Genomic DNA, 21831 nt, shown 5'->3' with positions numbered 1-21831 from the left:
GGCGATATTTTTTTTTATCGCGCGATAAGAGTCTCGCGTTAACGCAGCACGTTAACGCCGATAACGGCCCACCACTAAGTGAAATATAACATATCTTTAAAATGCTGCAGTAAAATGGTCTGATATGAGGTGTGCATACTGTATGGGACGTCCCCTGTAAAAACTGACCATTCATTTTTTCTACTTAATAGAAATTAGGTCTCTATTGGCATCTGAAATAGTCAAATATGACAGATCTCCAAAACGCTGCAGTGAAAATGGTTTCATATGAGGTGTGCGTACTGTATGTATAGTGTTCCTTCTCGTGTAGTGCATTTATTAAACTACACACACATTGAGATGTATCTCAGAACTATATATTTATTATTGAACACTAGCAGCGTGTGCTGCTCACCAGCCTGTGCATGTATATCTCCCTCACTCCCAGTAACCACAGTATTATAAAACAAGGTGGCCAGTGGAGGAGTCAATATGCAATTACACCACAAATGTATTAAACACTACACCACAACACTAACACTACACCACACTTTGAGTGTGTCAGTTTGATGCCCCACTCAGCTGCAAATTTCTTCATTTCGTAGCTTGCAAATGGCACATGGTCACACAATAGCTCTTTAGGAATACTGTGCCTGGCATACACTGCTTTTATCTTTGCAATGACTGTGGGTGCAGTTTTGTCTTTGATAATTATCACCTCAGGAAACTTTGACATATAATCAACAATCAGAAGAAACGACTGACCTCTGATTTCGAAGATGTCAGCTGCAACTTTTAACCAGGGTAGCTCTGGTACTTCATGAGAGATGAGTGGCTCTTTCTGGTTCCTGGGCTGAAACTGTTGACACGTTGGACATGTTTCGACCATCTGTTCAATATGTTTGGTCATACCAGGCTAATTCATGAACTTTCTGGCATGTGCTTTCGTGCGTTGCATCCCCTGATGTGGAATATGTACTTTCTTAAGCATCTCCGATATCATTGTCTCAGGGATCAGGATCCTGTCAGATACCATTAATATACCATCTTGCACAGCCGCAGTGTGTCTAACAGGCCAGAACTGTTGAATGGAGAGATCTTGCTTTCTATGCGTTGGCCATCCTGACTTTTGCATTTTCACAAGCAGCTGGAGAGTACTGTCTCTTGCAGTAGCGTCTGTAAGCTGCTTTAGCATGTCTTCACTGAGAGCCTGTGTTGCTTCAAGTGCTTCAAGTACAACTCTTTCATCACTGAGGTCATACATGAGTGGTGATCCTCAGCAACGGCACGTGACAATGCATCAGCATTTAACATGTCCTTCCCTGGCGTGTACTGGACAATGAGGTCATATCTCTGTAGCTGTAAGAGCATACGTTGGAGTCTCGCTGGTGCTTTGCTCAGTGGCTTTTTGAAGATAGTCTCCAATGGCTTATGGTCCGACTGGACATTCACATTACACACCTTCTGGCCTTAATTTTCTTCCAACATACGCCACCAGCATAGTCGAAGTCGGTTGCAACAACGCTGTTTCATGCAGAGATTGCTAAATGTTGAGAGGTATAATATTGGCTTCAGCCCCTGAGTCCAATTTAAACTTCACTGTCACATTTCTGATGTCTACGTCTGCGTACCATGCTTTCTGTGCAGAGCTGGGGGCCTCTTTTAGTTCCACTGTCCTAATGAATAATGAATCAACAGTGACTTTTTGCAGTTGAGATGACGCTCTTTCATATCTCTTGTTTGGTTTTGCATCTTTTGTCTTCTTTTTAATGGCGTTGGACAGTTTTATTCTGCTCTCCCATTGCTTGAATCTGTGTTTTTGCTGCCTCTGCTGCTCTACACAGGTTTATTTCTCTTAAGAGCCTCTCTTTTAAACGCTGATCACCGATGCTGAACATGATCAAAAGGACATTTTTGATCATGTTTACCAGGGGTACAATTAATTCTGAGCACGACTGTATATATATATATATATATATATATATATATATGAAGAGTTTAGATGCAAAAGCCTCTAAGTGCCAATTTTTTTTTAGAAAATGACAGATCGTTTGGCTGGATAAGACTCTTATTTCTTGATTGGGATTGTGTCGAGACTTTGAAGCTGCACTGAGACGGACATTTGAACCTTCTTTGAACATTGGGATAGATGGTTGTCATTGAAGTCTATTCTGTGTAGAACAATCCTGGAATGTTTTCCTCAAAAACCTTAATTGAAGAAAGAAAGGCATGGATATATTGGATGACATCGGGGTGAGTAAATTATCAGCAAAGAATTTTTTTGAAAGTGAACTAATGCTTTAAGCGCGTTCAACTCCAACTCGAACAAATGCGCGCTGCTGTGGAACAATAATCGTTTTACCTCTATTATCTTCTTTTCATTATTAATAATCCAAAATTGAAAATCATTTACGATTAATTGCACTGCACTAGCAGTTATAGTGTGTACAGACACTATGTAGATAAACCTGTGAGCTTTTTACTCAGTCTTAAAGTTTATAAATTAAAACGTTATCGTCTGCTTGAGTCTCATTTGTTTATTCATTTTATAAATTGAGAATTTTATGTATTGAAATAATTCAGCATTCAGTCATCAAAATTATTAAATGTTGTCCATTTATTCGGATTAAAAGCGTACAGAGAAACATCTGAAACAACATTGTTTTTCCTCATTGCCATGTATATGAAGCAAAAAATCATAACCAATAATTGTGTTAGAGACAATAAAAAATGAATGACACAAAGCTGAAACAGAAGAATATAAACATTGATTCATACACCTTAATCAGCATTTTTTTTTTTTTTTGTAATCAGCTTCCCTGATGTCCTTTATCTTGATGGTTATATGTCAATGACTGATGGAAACAGACTAAAATAATATAATAAAATAGCAAAAATGATCAAAAAGATTAAATGACTTGCACTAAAAACCCATATAAGCAAAATATTGAAAATCATAATATCAGTTTTTAAATAATAGACAATTCTTACTATTTGAACCCTAATAATCTAAATAGTTTTCATACCAATCAGAGCTAGGAATGAAAAAGTCACACGTTAATTGATTTGGATTCATACAATGTATAAAGTGATCAAATTACAGGAAGAGTTCAAGTGAGTGGAGGTGAATGAGGAAGAGGAGGAGAGAAGAGAGGAAGGTCAAGTGAACATTTCAGTGTTGAAATTTACACTCACAGTCATTATGCAAATGTGTCAAGTCTTCAGTTGAATGCTGAGGTGGGTTTGTGATCGTCACCGAGGGGAAATCTCTGTTCCGAATTTGAGAAGTTGCAGACGTTCACAGAAATAAAATGTCAGACCCAAACTTGTTATACATATTTACTTTGTCTTGTGCTTTGAGTCTTGTAGAAAAACCACAAGATAGAATTTAAAACAACATCTGACCAATTAACAATGGCCAATCATAGAGCTGATGTCACACAGTTATCCATGTACATTTCAATGTAAAAAAGAAAATGCACACAGGTTCTCAGTCAAATCTACTTTTGATTCACATCACGTATTCTTGTGGTTTAGTTGAGATTCTCTGGCCTAATGGTGCATTCACAGTATGTTGCCATGACCATAATAACGAGATTCTGATTTGTAAAATGTGTTCATATTCTCTGTAATCTCTCTGTAAACTCTAAGGCCTGGTTTCACAGACAGGGCTTAGACTAAACCAAGATTAGGCCTTAGTTCAATTAGGACATGTAAGTAGCTTTTATAAATGTGTCTTTGTAAAAAAAAAAAAAAAAACGAAAAATCTTGAGACAAACCCTCTCTATCTGTCCTAATTTAAGATATCTCAGTGCAAGTTGCTTTCAGTTAAAACATGCATGTTATTCTGGGACTAGCTTAAGCCTTATCTGTGGAACCGGGGGTATATGTTCTGAAAGTTCTGGATTATCTTCTAATTACATTGATCCTAACATGCTGTGAATGCACCATAATCCACACTTGAGACACTGCTGATTCAAAATGAATGTGATTCATTCTATCTTATATCTTGTATAATATTTCACTTTATTTTTTAGGAAAGTTTAATAATGCATTAAATATGCATTTTTTTTCTTTGCTAAAATTACAGCAGGATACTTTTTTGACATATTTGATTGTTAATTTGTTTACAAACTTTGTTTTTCTCAAGAGCTTCATTTCCTATAACAATTTTCAAAAATACACAAAACCACAACTGTATAAACAGAGAATGCATTACATTGTATACGTGTTATGTAAATAAGGTTACAGTAGAATGTTACAAATTTAAAAAGTGTGAAATCAGTCACATTATGAATCAATTTAATTTATCTTGGATGATTAGTGTTTCTTGTGTAACTTGTGTATCAAATTACAACTATATATGAATTTTTGTTTAATTTTAGACTAAAGACAACATATAAATGGTCATACAATTGTCCTAAAATTGTTTAAAATGTCTTAAACATGGTCTTTTTAGTCTGTGGTTCTGTTTTTATAGTTTTCTGAACTGTGTTTATCTCTACAGTGCTGTCCCTTGACTGTACGGGTGAGTAAGGGCACTGACAACCCTCTGCAGGTCCCAGTTGACCATCAGAAGAGTTTGTCTGCATTTCTCACGCGTGTCCTGGGTAATGTTATACAGATGATCTACCTGAAAACATGAAAACACAAGAGAATGACAGAAAGAAATGAAAGAAACTGAGAGGAACTCTGAATGAAAAGGGTTAATTCTCCATTACCTTCAGTTGCTGTACTGCAGGTGTGAAGTCCCAGTTATTCTGATCTAGTGCCACTTCAGCCTCCTCATAGGTCACTCCATCTACAGCCTCCAGAACCTGACCAATCAGCATTCATCACATTACATAAGCAGTAAAGAGCTGGTTCATTTGCTCACAAATTATCAGATATAATCATTTGCACATCTACAGTTTAATCTCTTGACCAGTATCTCTTCACACTCTTTTTTTAAAATAATAACCACTCCTGGTACTCAGTTACCTATATATATATGTGTGTGTGTGTGTGTGTGTGTGTGTGTGTGTGTGTGTGTGTAGAGTGAGGCAGTTGTTATAGCGAATACACCCCCTCAGGCTGATCAGGACACCGACGTGAAGCGGAGCTTGAATCCTGAAGGGGTTTATTTGCTATAACAACCGCCTCGCTCTACATTATCCCGCTTATTACATGGCTACCTACCAAATAAATCAATAATTTGACACAAAATATTGATTTAAAAAGGAGCTTATTGATTTAAAAATGATTGTATTGCTTCCGCTAAAGAACATAGTCCATTCCGTCTCTACAGTTAGAATCCTGCGTCCATAGCAACGCTCTATTTTTCATGGCAATGGTGTGTTATCCTTAGCAGCGGATTGTTATCAAGAAATAACACACCGCATTCTACATTAGAATTCAACCAAGCCATGTAATAAATATATATAGGAAATAATGATCAGTGATGCAAACTTCATCAAATCTGCAGGAGATCATAGAATCATTATTCAGATCAATTCAGTTCAGTTTAATAACTGTGCAAAGTTCATTAGTTATGAGACCAATTCAATTTTAGCTCAGTTCTGTCCAAGTTTTGTTACTTTCTGCAATATAAATAAGAGTGAAAAAGATTTCTACTCAAGATTGATTTATAAATGTGCTTTATATATATGACTTCAAAATCCCAAGAGATTATTGTATATATAGAAATCAGCATACTTGTGTCATGAGTCGCTCCTTGTGAGCCTCTAGCCCCTGATGCTGTGCTTCAGTCGGGATCTGTGATCGCTGGTCTAGATGAGATGCTGAGGATGAAATGACAGCGGTCAGTTGTCTGAGATGCACATTCTCCACCTTTTTCCTGTGAAACACTCCCTGACCAGTCAAGTCAGCTTTATTTATATAACTCTTTATCCAATACAGATTAGCCGCTTTCCCACCATCTGGCCAAACCGTTCTCACTGTTGAACCGCTCCATTCTGTGCTGATCAGATATGGTTTCATTTTCCACTGTGAAGCTTATAATGAAGCTCTTAGGAATGTAATACACATGCGTCAGTTGTTGCCTTGGTAACGCAATGGTTTACTGATGATATGAGACATAAGCTATGTCCCAAATGACGCACTTATACACTATGAACTTATACACTATGCACCAGGGACGTGCGGTCAGGGTAGGCAGGGTAGGCAGTGCCTCACCAAAGGAAATGTTGACATTACATTTATTAATTCCAAGAACTTTATTAATTCACCACATTATTAATTGCATTTATTTTATTCCAAATATACATTTTTGTAACAAAAATTTTCAGGAATACACATATAATATACTCATTTTGCCATTGTTTGCTCCTAAAACCATTGTTTCATGCAGGAAATGCAAGGCAATGGCCATTGAGGCAGAGGTTAGCAGTGCCTCTTTGGTCCATAGAACGTAGTTTATGTAGGTTTGCGCATGCACAGTCAGTTCTCATACTGTCTTGAATAATCAACATTGAGGCAGAGACCGAGCTTGCTTCATGTCACGTGATCCACTCGCTCTCACTCAATCCGCGCTTCCCGATCTAGCGGCGCCTAGCGTTGGCTGTCAACAGGCCCGGGGTGGGTAATCGGGAGAATTCCCGGTGGGCCGCTTCACTTTTGGGCCGGTCGAGGATTTTCTTTTTTCACATTTGTCACGTTAGTTACATTAGGCTACACACGGACGTTCCGCATTCTGACACCGCAGCGCGCAGCCTCTGCATAGGTTGTACCATGTGAGGGAGTTCTCCCCTCCCCTCCTATAGAGTTGGTTGGGTCCATAGCCCGTCTTTTCCAAAACGTTTTCTCAGGAGTAGGCTAACGTACCGCGGCACCGCCGGCGCCTACCGATAGCTGGGCCGGCCCTACCATAACGCGTCAGGGAGGATGGATGGGAGGAAGAGGCCAGGAGGTATGGAAGCTTGTTTCCGCCACAGAATAAAACATTTTAAAAGATAATTGCGACTTTTTATCTCACAATTGCGAGTTTACATCTCGCAATTCTGTCATTATTTCTCAGAATTGCGTGAAATAAAGTCGCAATTGTGTGTTATAAAGTCAGAATTGCGAGATATAAAGTCAGAATTGCGTGAAATAAAGTCGCAATTGCATGTTATAAAGTCAGAATTGCAAGATATAAAGTCAGAATTGTGAGAAATAAAGTCGCAATTGCTTCTTATAAAGTCTAAGTGAATTATTATTTAACCTTTACATTATTTGTTGAACCATGGCATTAATACAAACTACAATAGTGATTAGGCTGCTTGTCGGTTCGCTGACACCGCGCCGCCTCCCTCTCTTAACGTTACTGTGTCCTGCACAAAACATTTGTTTGTTGTATAAGTCATAAGATAGATGTGTCCATTAATTTGATTATTAGATTTGATTGTGCATTAGCCTCACATATGACTGACTTTGCTGTATGCAGGCAGCAATGTGATGATGCCTGATATGAACTTGGGTTGCTACATTAACTGAATGAATATAAACATTTATGCCACATTGATAGGTCACAGCCTACCCATGACAAGATTTCACCGCACGTTACTGCTATGCACTTATGCACTATGTACTCAACCGTGTAATCTATGAACTTTATACGTTTATTTTGTCGTTCAACATCAGAGTCTGATGCCCCTCCCCCTCCGCTACGTTATTAAAGGGTTAGTTCACCCAAAAATGAAAAATATTGTCATTAATGACTCGCCCTCATGTCGTTCCAAGCCCGCAAGACCTCCGTTCATCTTCAGAACACAGTTTAAGATATTTTAGATTTAGTCCGAGAGCTTTCTGTCACTCCACAGTATACCTACTGTATGGACGGTATACTGTCCTTGTCCAGAAAGGCAATACGCTGATTTCACGCAGCCGCCATTTTGAAATCGAAAGTGAGGCTCCGGTGGGAAAAACCCCGGAAGTAAAGATAAACAACAATGCCTTTGGACTACCAACCTGAAGCTGCTGCCGCGATTTACACTTTTGGATGTTAATATCCAATATAGGATATGTATATAGTTCATTCCTGCTTCTTTTTTTACTTTCTGAATTATATAAAAAAAATATTTTATTTATAAATGAATTTCACTGTATATAGTCTAAAGTATGAAAGAAATGTATGTACAGTTTTAGAATTGACACAACATCATTAAACACAACAATACGCCATCGCATTCACGACTCTCCTGTGATTAAAGGCGACACTTCCGGTTTTCTTCCCACCGGAGCCTCGCTCTCGATTTCAAAATAACGGCTGCGTGAAATCAGCGTATAAAGACATCATCAAAGTAGTCCATGTGACATCAGTGGCTCACTCTTAAGTTTATCAAGCGACGAGAATAGTTTTTGTGTGCAAAAACAAACAAAAATAACGACTTTATTCCACTATTCATTTCCTTCTCTCTGTGCCTCAAGTGAGTTCGCGTAGTGTTTCAGCGTAGCACGTCTGTGTTGTACGTCACACGCATCACACACATGACCAGCATCGGCCAATAGTGAGCCTACGTGTGACGTACAACACAGACGTGCTACGCTGAAACACTACGCGAACTCATTCGAGGCCATACCGTCCATAGGTTTTCAATGGAGTGACAGAAAGCTCTCGGACTAAAACTAAAATATCTTAAACTGTGTTCTGAAGATGAACGGAGGTCTTACGGGCTTGGAACAACATGAGGGTGAGTCATTAAAGACATAATAATTTTCATTTTTGGGTGAACTAACCCTTTAAAGCTGTGACAGTCGAGTGCATGAAGTGTCCAACATTACACACTTTGTTTTTCCAGTTAAATAAGTTCATCATCCGCATACTTAAAGTGCACTTTTTTTTCTTTTAAGAATTTTAAGTGTGAACGCACTACTCGCACTATTTACACTACAAAATGGCATAGAATAGTACTTGATTTGGGTTAACCCTAACCTATAGAGTGTAAAAAAAGATGGACAACGCACCTTCACTCTCTTACATTGTAGAAAGTGAAGCTACCAATGTCTCAATATGGCGCTGACATCTTGGGAAGATTTGGGACCTGATTCTGCGCAGTAGGGAACATGAAGGACATGCGATATCAAGGTCCCTCCCTCACTCACTCAGAAACGGTTAATACAGATGCAGAACAACTCATTATGTCGGTGTGAAATAAAACAGTTATGGACAGAGGTGGGTAGCCTGGTTCTACCAGACTCTCGTACATTTCATTTGTACAGAGAGTCTGGCCTCTCTCCATTGACAAGTGTTAACTTCCTCACTGTAAACCCGAATAAGTTAGCAGAACTCAAAAAATTTAAGGCAATCGATTGCCTCAAATTTTTTATGTTTTGAAATTCAAAGTTTAGGTAAGCAGAACTTTAGATTTTAAGTTTGTACTTAAACATTTCAAGTTAAGAAGAATTTAAATCAGAGTACACTGTCATACATTTAACTTAAAACCTTCATGTAATCTCAATGTGAACACTTTAATTAGTATTAACTTATAGTTTTAACAAGCTAGTTTGCTAACATGTTATCATGCTAACAATAGTATGTTATACAGCACTTGATATATGAGTACAACAATATAAAGATTTTATTTGCTCTCAAATCAAGCCGCATGCACCACTTGTCACCATGATGGTAACTATCCTAAAACCAACAATAACAGAGATTCTTCTACAGTGCTTGTAGGCGGTATTCTGTTGAAGTTTAAAACTATTGAATCTTCCCAGAGTCACTCTGGATCTGCCTTAACCAATCGCTAACCTTTGGTGGTGACGTAACCCTACAACTTAAACTAACGCACGACATCAACGTGATTGTTCTCAGCCACTCCCTCTGTTCGCTGATTGGCCCGGTAAAAAAATGATCAGAGAAAACGTACTCGGTTACTAACGTAACCTCGGTTCTCTCTAGAAGAGGGAACGAGTACTGCGTTTGAAAAACGCTACGGGAAAAGTCTCTTTTCACGAAACACTGAAGCAAAAATTATCCTTTAATTTTCATATATGTAAAACGCATTGCGGCAGCAGCAGACAGCTGAAGCAAGACGGCTTGTCCGCTCATTGGCTGCTCTGCGGCAACTGCATAAGCCTATCGAGCGCAGGCTGATGCAACATCAGACCAATGAGGGTGGCTTACCTCTATAAAAGGAGCTTGAGAAGGCTGATTCACTTGATTTTGATCGCCGAAGCGAACCAGAGTGAACCAAACGCACGGCAAGGGAACGCAGTACTCGTTCCCTCTTCTAGAGAGAACCGAGGTTACGTTAGTAACCGAGTACGTTCTCTTACGAGAGTTCTCTCGTACTGCGTTTGAAAAACGCTACGGGAACCCCTTGCAAAACGCTGTGTGTGCTGGGATAAAAACACTGATCACCGGAAGCTATTTCAGGCATACAGTGCATAATCACCAGATAGACTCACACAGAGTCAGGGAATAAGGGGGGAGCCTTAATTCCCTATATTGTAGCGTCCGCAGGCTTAACATGACCTCACAGGGAGAGTCTAAAGACAGGAGGGGTTTCCTCCGTCCTTATATAGACATGTCCACAGACGCGAATATGACATCACATAGCCAGGGTATGGAGCCTAATGTGCACTAATGTGGGAAAACGTGGGTCTTACACAGTTCTGCCCAGTATAGTCGGTAGCGCATTGCGCCTGTAAATAGATTACACCGACAAAAGCTTAGCCTGTAAGGCGGGTACCTCTAGGTTATAAAACCTGATAAATGTAGACGGAGAGGCCCAGCCTGCCGCCGTACATATATCCTGTAAGGAAATCCCGCTGGACCAAGCCCACAAAGAAGCAACGCTTCTCGTAGAGTGCGCTCTGACTCCCAACGGGCATTGAATGCCCTTGGCAGTATAAGCCAGCGCTATGGCGTCAACTATCCATCTGGATAGACTCTGTTTCGAAACAGCCGTTCCTTTGGAACGTCCGCTGAACGAGACAAAGAGCTGCTCTGTCTGTCTAAAGGCAGCAGAGCGGGACATATAAGTTCTTAAAGCCCTAACAGGGCAAAGAAAACTCGAGTCCCCTTCCTCACGCCGGCAGGGCAGCCAGGGAAATGACCTGAGCCCGAAAAGGCGTGTTGAGGGATTTCGGCACATAGCCGTGCTTAGGTTTGAGTATGACTTTAGAGTCATTAGGACCAAACTCCAAGCACGTCGGGCTCACGGAGAGCGCGTGCAGATCGCCTATGCGCTTCACTGAAGCGAGAGCCATCACAAACACTGTTTTGAAAGACAAATGTTTGAGGCTGATTGATTGGATAGGCTCGAAAGGGGCACCTTTCATGGCCGCCAGGACCGTAGAAAGGTCCCACATAGGGACTGAAGGAGGTCTGGGTGGATTCAGTCTCCTAGCTCGCCTGAGGAAGCGGATGACTAAATCATTCCTCCCCAGTGACTGACCCAGCGTTGAACCGGAGAACGCTGAAATAGCCGCCACATACACTTTGAGCGTGGAAGGGGATCTGCCCTTATCCAACAGCTCTTGTAGGAAGGAGAGAACCTCCGCTACCTCACATTCGAGGGGTGAAAGGCTCCGAGCTGTACACCAAGCGGAGAAAACCGACCACTTTGAAGCGTAGAGCCGCCTGGTCGACGGCGCTCTAGCCTCCGTGATGGTATTCATGACTCCCTCTGCGAGACCAACGGGTATCCGTTGAGCGCCCACACATGAAGGGACCACAGTTCCGGGTGTGGGTGCCAGATCGAGCCCCTGGCCTGCGAGAGGAGATCTCTCCTCAACGGCACTGGCCATGGAGCGATGTCTGCTAACTGCATCAGAACTGGGAACCATGCCTGGTTCTTCCAGAACGGTGCTACAAGCAGCACTGGGCATTTTGTTTTCCTGACCCGTTCCAACACCTGAGGCAGGAGGGAGACGGGGGGAAAAGCGTATAGCGGGCAGCGCGGCCACTTTTGGGACAGCGCGCTGTCGGTCTTTGAAAAGAATGCGGGGCAGTGAGCGTTTTCGTGGGACGCGAATAGGTCCACCTCCGCTTTGCCAAATCTCTCCCACAACAGCCGGACTGTTTGTGGGTGTAGAGACCATTCGCCTGTAGGAACGTTGTTCCTGGACAGTCTGTCCGGGCCCACATTCAGCAGCCCGGGCACATGTACTGCTCTCAGCGAGCGTAGGTTGTGCTGAGCCCATAGTAGGAGGCGTTTCGCCAGCCTGTACAGGGATATGGAATTCAGACCGCCCTGGCGATTTATGTAGGACACCACTGCCATGTTGTCCGAACGGACTATGACGTGCTGGTCCTTGACGTGGGGACAAAAACGCGTCAGCGTGTTGTGCACTGCCAGCATTTCTAGGCAGTTTATGTGTTGGAGCTTTTCTCGTTCCGACCATAGGCCGAAGAACGGTCTGCCCTCGAGCAGCGCTCCCCATCCCGAGGTGGATGCGTCCGTAGACACCATCCTCACCCTCGAGGAAGTCCCCAGGCTTACACCTGATTGGTACCAGTCGTTCGCCATCCAAGGCACCAGGGCTGTGACACAGTCCTGATCGACCTTGAGGCGTAAATGACCGGACACCCACGCTCTGCGCGGTACCCGCGCTTTCAACCAGAACTGCAGCGGGCGCATGCGGAGCAAGCCCAGCCGGAGAACTGACGATGCTGAGGCCATGAGACCCAGCATCCTTTGAAATTTCCTGAGCGGGGTGAAAGCGCCGCGGCGGAAAGACTTCGCCGCGCGCTGAATGTCCAGCACGCGCTGTGGCGACAGCCGCGCTGTCATAGACTGTGAGTCCAGAACAATACCCAGAAACGGAATCGTTTGACTGGGGTTCAGTGAACTCTTCGCCCAATTGACCGTGATACCAAGATTCTCGAGGTGATCGAGTAAAATGGCTCTGTGCTCTATGAGCTGAGATCGTGATTGGGCTAGGATCAACCAGTCGTCCAAATAGTTCAGCACTCGCATGCCTCTGAGTCTGAGAGGAGCGAGCGCTGCGTCCATGCATTTCGTAAATGTACGAGGTGCCAGGGACAAGCCGAAAGGCAGGACTGTATACTGGTATGTCTGACCCTCGAAGGCGAATCTCAAGAATCGCCTGTGATGTGACGCTATCTGTATTTGAAAATACGCGTCCTTCAGATCTATCGACATGAACCAGTCTTCCCGGCGAATATGCGCGAGAATTTTGCTGGTTGTGAGCATTTTGAAACGGCGTTTCACTAACACTCTGTTCAGTCGTCTGAGATCCAGAATGGGTCTGATACCGCCGTCCTTTTTGGGGACTAGAAAGTATCTGCTGTATATCCCCTGTTCGCTTTGAGCTCGGGGAACAAGCTCTATTGCCCCTTTGCTTATCAGTTTCGATATTTCGGCGCGAAGTAGGTGTGCTACATTCAGCGGTACCGAAGTTTCGACGCGCGCTGTGAAGCACGGAGGGTGTCGATGAAACTGTAGCGAGAAGCCTCTCTTTATAATGCCTAAGACCCAGTCCGAAACCCCTGGAAGCGCTGCCCATGCATCTGCATGGTTGGCTAAGGGCCGGATACAGAGCGCGCTCTGTTCGCCGTGCGACAGAGGTGCTACGGGGCTCACAAACGTAGGCGTTATGCCTGCGGCATTTGAGGCGGGGGGCGCGCTTAATACAGCGGGCGGAGCGCTCGCCCTCGACCTTACAACAGTGTTTGGCTGAGTGAGGGAGGGCTGCGCGAGTCCCGTGGGACTCATGTGTGCGAGTAGATGTGGGCTGTGAGCGGGCACATTTACTGCTTGGGGCACGCTGTCTGTGTAAGCAGCCTGTGTGTATCTGGGTAGCCGTAAAACGGCTTTTGAGTGCAGGCAAGCGGGCACTTGTACAGGCTTGCGCTTTGCAGAAAATGCTGGAACAGCCGCGAAACTTGGGGCTGAAACAGCGAGGCGCTTGGGTGGGAGGCCGGCCGCAACGGGACTCACACACCTGCGCTTTCCTAGGCGGGCTAGGACTTCTTCGGGGCCTCTGGTTTCACCACAATCCTCGGTCGCGGGGCGCCGGGCGCTCGATCGAGAGCGGGGTCTCGAGCTGCGCTGATGTGGCTGCTGCGAAGAGGAGGCCGAAGGCGGGGGCTGAGGCTGTGAGGTTCGCGGGGTCCGTTTATCACGACTCGTCGCGGAACCAGAGCGCTTCGGTAGGAAGTGCTTGAAGGCTTGGGACGCTTTCTGGGCTTCAGTAAATCTCTCTACGAACTCGGAGAGAGAAGAACCAAAGAGGCCAGCGGGAGACAGCGGGGCGTCGAGAAACGCGGTGCGCTCGGAATCGGCCATCTCCGTGATCGTCAGCCATAAGTGCCTCTCAGCGACAGTGGCGGAAGCCATACAGCCGTCCCATGGCTTGTGCGGCAGCTTTGGTGGCTCGGAGCGTGAGGTCCGAAGCACTCCTCAAATCCGCAATACAGACAGCATCAGGCCCAACCTCGTCCCATTTACGGAGGAGATCACCCTGGAAAATCTGTAATGTAGCCATGGTGTGTAGCGCTGACGCGGCTTGCCCAGCGGCGGAGAATATTCGCGCGAGCAGCGTCGACGTCATGCGGCAGGCTTTTGAAGGCAACACCGGTTTAGTCCGCCGTCCAGCAGAGGGCGGGCACAGATGGGTCGCTATAGCCTGTTCCACCGGCGGCATAGAGAGGTAGCCTCGGTCATTCGCCTTGTCCAGTGAGGAGAATGCAGGCGACACAGATGAGCGCGTTCGCGCAGAGTAGGGCGCGTTCCAGGCCTTCGCAACTTCTTCATGTAACTCAGGAAGAAAAGGAGCGGGCTTAGATTCCGGAGAAGTGCGCTCACCAGGGAGGAAGCTACCATCGAGCCGGGTGCGAGAGGGGGGCTCCGGTGCAGACCACTCGAGGCCGAGGCTCGCCACGGCCAAAGCGAGTACTCGCATGAGCTCCGTCTCAATGCTGGCTCTCGCTGAGGGCTTTCGGGCAGGAGGCGGGCGAGATCCTCAGAGCTCGCCCAATCCTCGCTGCCTGAAGCCAGGAGAGAACAGGAATCCTTTTCCCCCGACGCGGCCTCTGAAACAACTTCCTCTGATGAAGCGGCGGCAGACTGCGGGCGCTGAGCATCAGGAAGTGAATCGGGCGAGGCCGGTGAAGCTGGCGGGCGAACCGGCGAGCTTGGTCGGGCTGGAGAGGGTTCCGGGACCCGCTGCGAGCGGCGCTTCTTACGGCGTGGCAGCGCGGCGGAGAATGCAGGCTACGAAAAGGATGCCAGGCGGGTCCTCAGAGCCACCATAGGCAAAAGCTCGCAGTGAGGGCAGCCGCCGTCAGCGAGCGCGAGCGCTGCATGGTCCTCACCGAGGCAGGAAACACAGATGACGTGGCCGTCTCCCTCGGCGAGTGGGGCTCTGCACGAGCCGCAGGATTTAGGCATCTTTAGAAAGACGCCGCTCTTTTAGGGGGTGAGTGCTATGAGAACACTCACACACACACAAATAACAGAGCAACAGTAAAGGATATGGGCGTCGGAAAGCGCAGCAGGTACGGCTGTAGAAGGCGGCGTTGGCCAGCGATGCGTGCGCTTCGCTGAAGAGATTAAAATCAAGTGAATCAGCCTTCTCGAGCTCCTTTTATAGAGGTAAGTCACGCCCGTCTCGGCGGGAAGTGGCGAGGAGGGCGCGAAGCAGCCAATGAGCGGACAAGCCGTCTTGCTTCAGCTGTCTGCTGCTGCCACAACGCGTTTTACATATATGAAAATTAAAGGATAATTTTTGCTTCAGTGTTTCGTGAAAAGAGACTTTTCCCGTAGTGTTTTTCAAACGCAGTACGAGAGAACTCTCGTAAGAGAACCAAAGCATACACCACAATCCCAGAATTAGAACTGAAGGGAAATAAAATTGAGCGGAAATACGCAGGAGGGCAGAGCCAGGCTGAGAGGTGGGTAGAGTATCCAAAAACTGTACTCAAGTACTTATAGAAATATTTACTCAAAGTAAAACTAAAAGTAATAATCTTAATAGTTACTTAAGAGTAAAAAAAAGTTAGCCTGGTAATACCAAACTCTGCTACTTTGCTTTGCTTCGTAGTCTGGAAGGGCATAATTGAAAAGCGTTTTCTTTCTCTCTTTCTCACGGGGCGGGGCGGGGCGGGGCGGGGGCGGGGCGGGGGCTTGTCTGAAGTTTAAGATCATTGGTTACCCGTAAGCCAATCACATAACATTTGGTTATGACATGTGTTATGCGCAGGCTCAGCCGTATCTAACTTCCACTGTAAACACACATGTATGATGTGTGACGGCCCCGGGGACTCTAACAGGGTATTTGTGTGTGTGTGTGTGTCTCTCTCTGTGTTTTGTTACAGGGTGAACTTCCTGGTGGAGTGGAGCTGAGGCCATCAGGCAGAGCAGAGGCAGCTGGCCACTGTCTCCAGATTGCATAAAACCCACCCCTTTCTGATTGTTGCGCTCTTGACTGCTTGTTTCCTCCTGGTCCCCAACACAATGGCGTTTTTATTTGCTGTGTTTTGTTTGCTCAGTTAACAATTTTAAATTGTTCCTTTTTACATATAAATCATACATTTGTAGTCTATATAAAGCGGAACTGCAATGCTTGGGTCTGAATTCCTCATTATTATAGCTCCACAGGCCCCTTTTCTACCCCTTTTCTGATGTGCTTCTGAGAGCAACTCGTTTTGGTGCGGTCTCTTTAAATAATATTGAGACACTTCATACCCCGCCCCCTCTCCAGGTTGTAGCGGTGACACTCGGTTCAACTCCACCCCGTTCGGCCATTTTTGTAGTTTGATAGCAGAGATACGATTATCTAGCGGCACAGAAACTTTTTATTCACACGTTATCAACAAAATGTCAACAACGGAAGACTTGTCCAGCCAGCCTTACATGTTCGAGCCAGAGTCGGAGCCGGAGCGAGATGAAAATGAAGACGACGAACCTGCAGAACAACGTCTTCATATGGATGTATCGCAATCAGTGGCGGTTTCTACATTAGGGCGATTGGGCGACGCACCACCAAAGTGTGAAAGGGACTTTTTCAATCACATTCACAATCTCATTCAACCACAGAGTTACGCTAGCCGTCACTGTATGTTCTGTCTCTGGATATAGTCCAATCAGCGTCATGTCACGTTCTGTGGAGTACCGCCTCTTTTTGGGCGATTTCACTCTGGCTGAGAATCGCCCAGAATGTTCCCATAGACTTACATTCAAATATGTTTTTTTTCGAACTGCAGGCACTGCAATGCATTCTCAATGGGTTCCGGGAGGGCTCGCACTAACGTGCTTACGTCATCATACGTATCCTTATACGTAACTTGTGCAGCGATTGGTGGGAACAAACATACACTATTAAAAATCTTTAAGATTAAGTGACAAATAATATTTGAAAAAAAAAATGAAACACTACTTTAATATCTTTATCAAATGTGATTAAAAAAATAAAAATAAAAAAGAGAGCGAGAGACTGTTAGGACATCTCGCGAGTTGAGGCCAGTTGAACTTGAACAACGTCATGGCGAGCGCAGTTAATTCTATCGTCTGAATGCACTGGCTTTCCATGGAGAGGGAACTAGTCAGGAACATGCCTGCTTTCAATGAGAGAGTAATTGATCACTTTGCTACTTTGAAAGAGAGAAGAGCAAAATTTCAGTACAAGTAAGCAGTGTATTAAGCGAGTAATGTGATGTAAGCAGTGTAATAATAGTGAGTAGTGTAACTTGAGTAATGTGCAGGGTTCGTACGGGTGCTTGCTTGAAATCCTTGAAAGTGCTTGAATTTCGATGTGTTTAAGGTTTGAAAAGTGCTTACATTTTGGATAAAATGCTTGAAAATGTAACTATATTTCTTTCACAACAAATATTTAGGCTATCTGACGGAATAGTTTGTTTATTAAATGGAGAAATAAAATGTAGCCCTTCAGATTCAGAGCGATTTGCGCTACGCTGGCCAGAGCAAGTAGCGTAGGAATAGTGAGTTATGTGATTTCAGTTGTTTCTTATTAAATTGAAATTGGAGTAAACGTTTTTGGAAATTCGCATCTTGGCTGGGCTTTGTTTGAATTGATTTTGACTTGCTGCTGAATTGTTAACACTCATATAGAAACAAACAAGGAGATTTATTAATTGTAAATAAAGATTTATTTATTTGTAAGAGTCACTTTATTTTTCATTAGGCTAATATTAAAGTAGTGAAGTTGCCTTTACATGCTTAAGCTGTTAATTTATCCATTGCATGGGTGGACCTTAAAGGAGAACTCCGGTCAATTTTAACATTGAGCTCATTTTATTGTACATTTGGAGTGCTGTCAATACAGAGAACAATGACAAAAATCGGTGTTGCCTACACCGAGTTATTCTATTTTTAAAATTTGCACCCTGTTGACTTCAATGGGGCATATTTTAAAACTGCTTTTAGCCTCTTAACATCCTTGATGTGTCATTACAAGTGCACAGCCAATGTGAGTGATTCCTTCTGAGTGAACACGAGTGAATCTGACTGCAGTAGATGTGAAAGATATGTATAAAAATGATGTTATTTAAGCCAGCGCACATACCTGTATTTACATCCTGTTTTTGGTTGAAGCCCAAAGTAGTCGATTGCCGAGTTCACGCGCATTGGTTAAGTTACCTATGATCACGTGCGTGAACTCGGCAATCGACTACTTTGGACTTCAACCGAAAACAGGATGTAAATACAGGTATGTGCGCTGGCTTAAATAACATCATTTTTATACATATCTTTCACATCTACTGCAGTCAGATTCACTCGTGTTCACTCAGAAGGATTCAACACTGGCCTTGCATTTGGAATACTATGGGAAGCCAAACACACCGAAAGTGGGACGAAACGGTGCGGTGTTAGAGAGCTCACGGTGTGCTGACATGTCATCTGCATGTGCGGCTCAATGGACCGAGGGATTTTTTTGCCATGCATTGGTCATAAAGCTATGTGTGGCGCTGCCTCAGGTGTTGAAAAATATTTGTTGTGTTACCCTGTTTTGCCGAAATGAATGACAGATTGACAGGTCTTGCAAATTACCTTACTCTGTGATAAATCATCTCTCCTGTATCCAAAGTAATCCCACACCACATATGTTGATTTTTTTTTGGCCACCAAGTACTGTCCTGAACTCATCTTCCCTGTTTCTGTAGAATATCTGTCGATATGCCTGCCCGGTCTGTTTGGTTCTCTCGCTCACTTTAGGCGCGCTGCATTCTGATTGGTTCGGATAGCATACTGGGAGGTTGGAGCCGGGAGCACGGAAAAAAATCGTGCTATGAAGCGATTTAGAAATCGTGCATGCTTAAATCGCGATTTTATTCCGATTTCGGTTAATCGCACAGCCCTAATTCAAAGGCATGTAAACAGAACCATTGACACAAAGAAAGAGTTACTCTATATGTGCTCGCGCTCATGACTGCTACTGAACATCTGAACACAAACAACGATCAAATGCACATTGACATTGATAGATCTTCTGCTGTCTGTTTTCCAAAATGTAATCAAATGTATATTTCTGCAAGCGTGTTTAAACTGGTTACCTGTGTCTAAAGCCCTATTCGCACGGGATAAGTATTACCTGGTGACCTTTAGTAATTTGTAATACTTGCGGAGGTTGTCTTTGATATTAATCCCGTGCGAATCGGCCATGTTTGTAATTTGTAGAGTAAAAATTCCCCCGCAAATTACCTACCATATTTCGCCGAACACAGAGGTCCCGTGATAATATTAGTCCCGTGCGAATCGGCATCTATGTGATTTGGCGGGGTCGTATATAATTTTTTCAAGGTTTTTGTTTCTTGTGCGCTTTTTCATCCATCTTTCGCGAAGAATGGAGGCTGCGTAGGAGTGTTTAGATAGTATTTTGGTTGCTGGGTCGCTATACACCATGATACGATATACAACTTACAGAAAGAGAAAGCTGAAAACCATCAGAAGAGCAAAACAAAAATAATGATTAGATGGAGATGGATGACATATAGCAGCATGTGGTGAGGAACATTCTTCTGTTTATGATCTTACAGCTAGACCTATAATAACAAGGCATTTCCAAGCAATAGCCTATTGACATCATATCCGGGAGATAGTAATTTCGAGTAAAATCACAGGCTTCGTTTATGCCGTGCGAATGCGCCACACGAAATTCAGATGTGGGGGGGTAATTTCTAAATCACACGAGGTCCCCAGATAATACTAATCCAGTGCGAATAGGACTTTAGAACAGAATCAACACAAAAGAGTGATTCAATTGTGAATTGAGCATCGCTCATTCATAGACAAAATAAAATAAATAAAAGATACAGCGTGCTTGGAATAAACTACACATTTAACAAGTTATTGCATTAAAATAAAGTAACGAGAGGAACGTCGCCCAACGTAATGAAGTAAAAAAAAATTAATTAGAAATGTACTCGAGTTAAAGTAAAAGTACCCACATTTAAATCTACTCTTAAAAGTAAACATTTCCCTAAAAAATACTCAAGTAAATTTAACTTTGTAAATGTACTTCGTTACTACTGTAGCGGCACATAAAAACAATCCAAAAACTGCTAAGGAGCTTAGTGCAGGAATAACTTCTGTGACACGCTTATCCATGAAGCTTGCATGTTGTTTTATTTTGTATAGGTTTGCACGGTCAACAAAATATGTGCTCCAGCACTCACCCCCATTCGTCCATACGAACACACACACACAACAGGTGTTTTAACCCCACTTAATTAATGACACTCCCATTATCATTTGGTCACATGACTTTCCAATTACATTGCTCCGAAAACTACCCACCTCTGGTTATGGACATGTAGAAATTAAAGTTTGAAGCTCCAATCTCTTCCCAATAATCCCCAAAAAAGTCTGTTGGTGTCTCAGTGACTTTGTTTAGAGAAGCTGTCAATCATGACGTCACATTTCCGTTTTTATAGCACCAAATAAATAACTAAGATCAAACTTATTAAAAAAAATGAACACTTAAACTTACATCAGCGTGATAAAAACAACCTAAATTGACAGAAAATATCTTTGGAAAAAAAAATATTTGAAGTGTAATTTGATTGTTTAGTTTGTCTCACGTCCCATTAGACTAGGGGAGGCGGGCTTTATGAGCTATACTGGGACCAGCCACCGGGGGGTGATAGAAACGCTTTGGCTTCACTTTTCAGGACTTCAGGACTTCTCGTTATGATGAACGAGAACGTGGATCTTCTAATCCGTTCCTAGCCCGGCTTCCATCGGACATTTGTCGAGTCCCAGGCTGTTCTTTGCACAGAAGGAGACAGGCAAGAAGACGCGAGAAGCGTGGTGGCACTATGGTGCAATTAAGAAAAGCTCATCGCAATTGTGTTGAACCATTGGAATCTGTCTCTGCTACTTCTCTCGCCTACGTCTCTAACAATGGATTACTCTTTTATTTTAATACATCGGAGTGAAGACCTTCGTGCCTCGTACCTCTCTGGCCACAGCACTTGGATTTGGCATACAGATTGTTACCGGATCAAGCTTTTTTTAAGATCAAGCCCCCAGGCTGGGGTAAACTTCGGCAACCTCAGAACTCTTGATCGCGCTACTTCACAGATGTTGAGCAGCAGCGCACTTTGCTGATGACTGTAATTTTTTAGCACCTGATGACTGAAATTTCTGCAGGAATTTTCAGATTTTTTATCTTCTCTGGTACCCTATTATGACAAATAGAGATGCACCGATTACAATTTTCTAGGCCGATTCCGATTTCCGATTTTTCACTGAGTTTGACCTGCCGATACCGATTTTAGCCGATTCCGATTTATTTATTTTCTAACCACTTTACAGCACACACAAATATTTATTTTCCATCTTTTCTTTAACCCTTTCACGCGTAAGTTTAAAATATTCTAACTGACACCCCCACCCCCCGAGTGAGTTTTTTCGCGAACGTTCCCTTTAATGTTTCCATGGC

The 21831-nt window shown here is 43.6% G+C and overlaps 1 protein-coding gene across 1 annotated transcript in view; it reads right to left on the bottom strand.

Moving 5' to 3' along the window:
• Positions 1–2576: 2576 nt before the first annotated feature.
• LOC307151533 (uncharacterized protein) overlaps positions 2577–21831 on the bottom strand; it is a 197238-nt gene continuing 177983 nt past the window's right edge. Inside the window, exons 68-70 of the mRNA XM_079859626.1 lie at positions 5674–5759; positions 4701–4796; positions 2577–4612 (exon numbers count right to left, since the gene is read on the bottom strand). Of these exons, the coding sequence (XP_079715752.1) occupies positions 4481–4612; positions 4701–4796; positions 5674–5759 (314 nt within the window). The 3' untranslated portion in view covers positions 2577–4480. The remainder of the gene's footprint in view (positions 4613–4700; positions 4797–5673; positions 5760–21831) is intronic.

The sequence above is a fragment of the Squalius cephalus genome (genome assembly GCF_949319135.1).
Source record: "Squalius cephalus genome assembly, chromosome: 23".
NCBI classification, from domain to species: Eukaryota; Metazoa; Chordata; class Actinopteri; order Cypriniformes; family Leuciscidae; genus Squalius; species Squalius cephalus.
The sequence above is the reverse complement of the archived record's forward strand: the minus strand, read 5'-3'. Positions and strand labels throughout refer to the sequence as shown.